The sequence below is a fragment of the Pinus tabuliformis genome, chromosome Q, assembly GCF_031772625.1.
Source record: "Pinus tabuliformis cultivar Carrire ecotype Pingquan chromosome Q, CPIR1, whole genome shotgun sequence".
Taxonomy (NCBI): domain Eukaryota; kingdom Viridiplantae; phylum Streptophyta; class Pinopsida; order Pinales; family Pinaceae; genus Pinus; species Pinus tabuliformis.
This window is the reverse complement of record NC_142296.1, coordinates 1149743845-1149748701: the sequence shown is the minus strand read 5'-3', so window position 1 is coordinate 1149748701 and position 4857 is coordinate 1149743845. Positions and strand designations below refer to the sequence as shown.

Sequence of the window (4857 nt, the reverse complement as noted above, 5' to 3'; positions counted from 1 at the left end):
GGGTGCTTAAAGGCTTATTATGCATAAAGTATTGAGATGTGATGTTCTCTCAAGATTTATTAATTGATTATTAAAAAAAATTTATATGTATACTAATATTTTATATATAGTAAAAAGTATATATTATTTTTTTAAAGATTTTTATATATCATAAAACACAATTTTTATAAATATTAATATTCATAAAATAAATTATATAAACAATTATTTTGATATCTAAAAACATAATTATAATTTCTATACAAATTAAATATATATAGAGAAAAAGAGAATAAAAAAATGAAATAATATTATTATTAGACTATAAATAAATATCGCAAAACTAAATCATTTATCACCACAAACCCTGTAACTGTAACTACTATCATTGTCAACATCCTCCTATACCAAACAACTTATCATCCTTGTGGCCATCACCACTACCACCTTCACCAAGCCTCTGATGCCGTAAGAACATCATCATCAAAGTAACTAATAAATATATTATCTTGTGCATTAAACTACCATTAAAATATAAAATCTAGCTAGCTAAATTTTCCAATCACAAAGTTTATTAGGTTACAATATTTTCAAATTTTAAGTATATTTATCAAATCACTTGGGTCTAGTTGAAGGTAGAATATGTGTATAAAATATATGGAATATAAATCTATGTGATAGATCACAAGATCATTAATATGCCATCAATAAGATGTTAATGAAGTGTGCATCCCGCTTGACATGTAACCACATCATCATAGCATCAATAAACCTTCTTACTGCATATAAAATATACAAATTAATAATTATTAAATAAATAATAAAGATAATAAATTTAATAAAACGTACAAATTTAGTAACTATTTAATTTTACACCAGTGCCCAAATTAAAACTTATTCACGTTGCTAAAGTGCGGCCACTTTCAATTTCAAAAAGTGGCAAATCACGAAAAGAAAAGATACAGTTGCGGTGACCACGGCCTTGTCTGTCTTTCGTATAGTTTTATAATTGTTATTGTGGGCTCCAATACGGAAAGGACGCGCTGCGAGCTCGTGACCGACAACAAGGCGGCATGAAGGCCTAACTTCAATTGACACGCCTACAATCTGGTCACTCTGCACCGATTTTGTTTATATAAATCTAATCAATGGATGGGTGAGCAAAAGGATTTCTTTAGAGAAGCAGACCATCTTAAGGCGCAAAAGCATTTCTTTAAATCATATTCCTGCTCTTGGTTACTCTGCAAACTAGCATCATCCCACAACATAAAATAATTGTTCAAATAAGTGAAATTTTGAAATCTTCAGCGAAATTTTGATACTAGAGTAATGAAAAACATTTACAGACTTCATTACGAAAAAGCTCATTGGAACAAGGAGGTGTGAGGCTCAGATCAGGTGGCTACGTTTTGGCTATTGATAGAGGCTAATTTCTAATTTAATGTTTATCTTTACTTTTAAGATTAAAGTTTAAAAGTAAAATACAATCAGAATTTTAAATAAGGAAAGGAGCCTTGGTTATTTCCCCTTCAAGCTTCAAAATTCCCATAGAGATGCATGTTTGTCCTCGGGCCAGTTAAACAGGGCCGTTTCATATTACTGAATCCACGACCCAAAGCGGCATTCTGAGTTGTATTTTAAAGATATCAAACCGGCATTCTGAGTTGTATTTTAAAGATATCAGATACCTTTCCAAACAAAAGCGTGCACGCATTAATAAAAAGATTATTTTAACGAACACTTATTATATCACTATCACAGAATTTACAATAAAAAGCCCCAAACTCTGCCTCAAGGCCACAGGCTAAAAGCTATGGTATACAGATTCTATGAAATACTGAATATATTATTTGAGGCGAGGAGCCCTTGAAGCCTTCAGACATGGAGCTCATCTCCTCTTCCGGTGGCAGCGAATGCGTTGACGAGAGCGAGGGCATTACTTATCAATTTTCGCACATTTTGCACACGGCCGGTGACCATGGCCGTAACATTCCCGCTGGTGTTGAGATCTTGGAATCCAGTGAGGCAGGATTCCTGGTCTGTAAGGGCCGCGCTCATCCATGTTTGCACGTTGCTCATATGAAACTGGAAAGTGTACGGCTTCAGTTGCTTCAGCTCCACCAGAGATCTTCTAATCTCGTACGTGGCATCCCTGAAATTTCCAATACAATCCTTAAGCGCTGCGTTTTCTCTTTGACTCATCATGGCGCCTCTGGCTTTGAGGCCGGCGGCCCAGACAGAAACGTTGCGAGCATTAAGTAGGCTGACTACCACGGCCGCCTTCACAAGATCGCTCTGCTTCGCCTTGAGAGGCCCCGCGTAGGAAGAGAGCGACGAAACGCAGAGCTCTGGATAAAGAGTCACTTTGCACGAAGTTTTAATGAATTCCGCGATATCCGTGTGGGTATAGTACACGGGATACTTCACGTCATCCATTGTCGCTGCTGCAACTGAAGGCAGTATGAGAGCAAATGTAATAACAGAAAGAATAGCGAGTAATTGATCCATACCCATTCGAACTCTAGAAAATAAGCAATAAGATGTAAAACCAAGCAAATGCGAGTATAAGCTTTTGAAGAGAATTGCAGGTATGCTTCTTGCTCTGCTGGTTATAAATAGGAGAGTTGGGATGATTATGGCCGCTTTTCGAGGTAATTTTTCAATGGCCCGCCTCCGGCCGTGGCTGCTTAAAGTCGGTGACACTGTAGTGGATCTTTAATAATGGCGGTAGGAATCCGGTAACATTTCGCACTCTCACATGTGTTCCATGAGGAGCTGTGGCCACACTGGTCAAATTTTATAACAAGTTAAAACCCCGCTTACACAACCAACCAGTTTCAGCACAGTTTGTATAACCAGCGTGGTCAGAAATCCGGGTTGGAAGCCTGGTTGGAAGCCGTAAGTGGGAAGTGGGTTGCCGTATGTGTAAAATAATTTTATCTATTTTGTTATTTAAAATGTATTTTTGAATGTATAGATAAATTTAGTAATTTGAAAAATAATAGTTATTTTAATTCTACAAATTAAACGATATAAATTTAGATTTTTTTAAATTAAATAAAATAATTCAATTTTTAAAAATTTATAATAAATTTCAATTAAAATCAACCATTTTTATTTATTCCTTTATAAATATAATTTTCATTTATTTTTAATTAATTTAAAAATAAAAATAAAAATAAAAATATTTATAATATTATTTTTCATTTTCTTTTATATTTCTAATACAAATTTAAAACTTGGTATATGCTCTTAAATGATACAAATTTAAAAGATAATATGTGCTCTAAAATGATTTTTGTTTGGTTATTAGCTGGTCTTACTTCTTTATGCACCAATAAATAATTACAAGTAATAATCAACTCCACTGTTAATTTGATAACTATATTATAATATATTTTTTCATTATATAAAAAATAAAACCAAAAAAAATTCCAATAAATTTAAAATAAATAATTCTAATCATATTCTCTCGTTAAAAATATAGATCAAAACGCAACTCGTATAATTAATATTTAGTGCGCTATGAACACAATATATAATTCATTTACCTTTATTGGTTTTATAAATGCTTTTCATAATATAACATAACATGCAAACACCTGTGAGTTGAGTTTTCTTTTTTGCGTAGCCATTAAAGCAATGTCTGTGACCAAACTGAAAGTCGGTTCCCGACTCGGAAGGCGTTTCAGAGACTCTCACTATGACACATTGTACTTATGATTAAAGTTCAGTAAAGTTGGAAAGGATAAGGATAACCCTCGCTAAAGTAATTACATATTAAAAAATAATGTATTAATATTTTTGAAATAGAGATATAATTATCAATGTTGTTTTATTAATTAATATATATATTAAAAGATTATTTAAATAATTACCTATTAAAAAATAATGTATTAATATTTTTGAAATAGAGATATAATTATCAATGTTGTTTTATTAATTAATATATATATTAAAAGATTATATAAATAATTTTTTAATTATATTATGATTCATGTAAATTTAAATTAATTTTGAATTTAATAGTATTAAGATAAGTTATTATTTTTTCTTTAAAAGAGGTTTGTAGCCTAAAAGATCTGATTTTTTTAAATTTAATAGATTTGGAATTAAGAGGGATTTAAACATATTTAATTACTAATTATAACCAATTATAATTTTAATTATTAATTATTAATTTTATATTTCATATATTATATTATATATATATTTTTTTTAATGTAATTTAACCGAGTCAAATGTTAACATAACATAACAACATCTCTTTTTTATTAGGCTAGGTAGCATGCTAAATTATAAAAGAAAAATTTTTGAGGGCAAGTTGTTTAGACCTATTTACTCTACTTCTAACCAATAACATCATATTAACTGAATGTCTATTTGTATATTGTACTATATTCTAGCGCTCACATGGTGAAAATTTTGATATACTGTATTTAGGTGCCAATTTGGTGGGGATATTGGGATTTGGAAATTGGCTATAATTAACTTTGAATCTATTCACTTCTTATTGATTTTATGTGAAAGTAGTGTTACTAATCGGTTGTAAAAATAAAAATAAAAATACTCTTATGGATAGTTAAGATTTATTTTTAAGATTAAAATAGTGTTATCTAAGTTAAGATTTATTTTTAGATTAAAAAATAATGTTATTAATGATGAAGTCAAATGTTATTAATAATTAGTAAAGGTTTTTTATACTATTTTGTAAATGAGTAGGGGTTTATTTTAAGATTATGAAATAGTGTTCTCAATGACGCAGTGTGCGGATTTATGGAGTAGCGTTATGAATAAGTAGGCACTTATTTTAAGATTATGGAATAGTGTTATTATGAAATATTATTATTATTGAGTAATTTTTGAAATTTATTGTTT

General features: G+C 30.2%; 1 protein-coding gene across 1 annotated transcript; it reads right to left on the bottom strand.

The window, feature by feature from the left end:
• Positions 1-1688: 1688 nt before the first annotated feature.
• Positions 1689-2572, bottom strand: LOC149223689 (21 kDa protein-like). The gene has a single exon (XM_089383388.1). It carries the CDS (start codon positions 2491-2493, stop codon positions 1855-1857), a length of 639 nt encoding a protein of 212 aa, XP_089239514.1. The 5' UTR covers positions 2494-2572; the 3' UTR covers positions 1689-1854.
• Positions 2573-4857: the final 2285 nt, after the last annotated feature.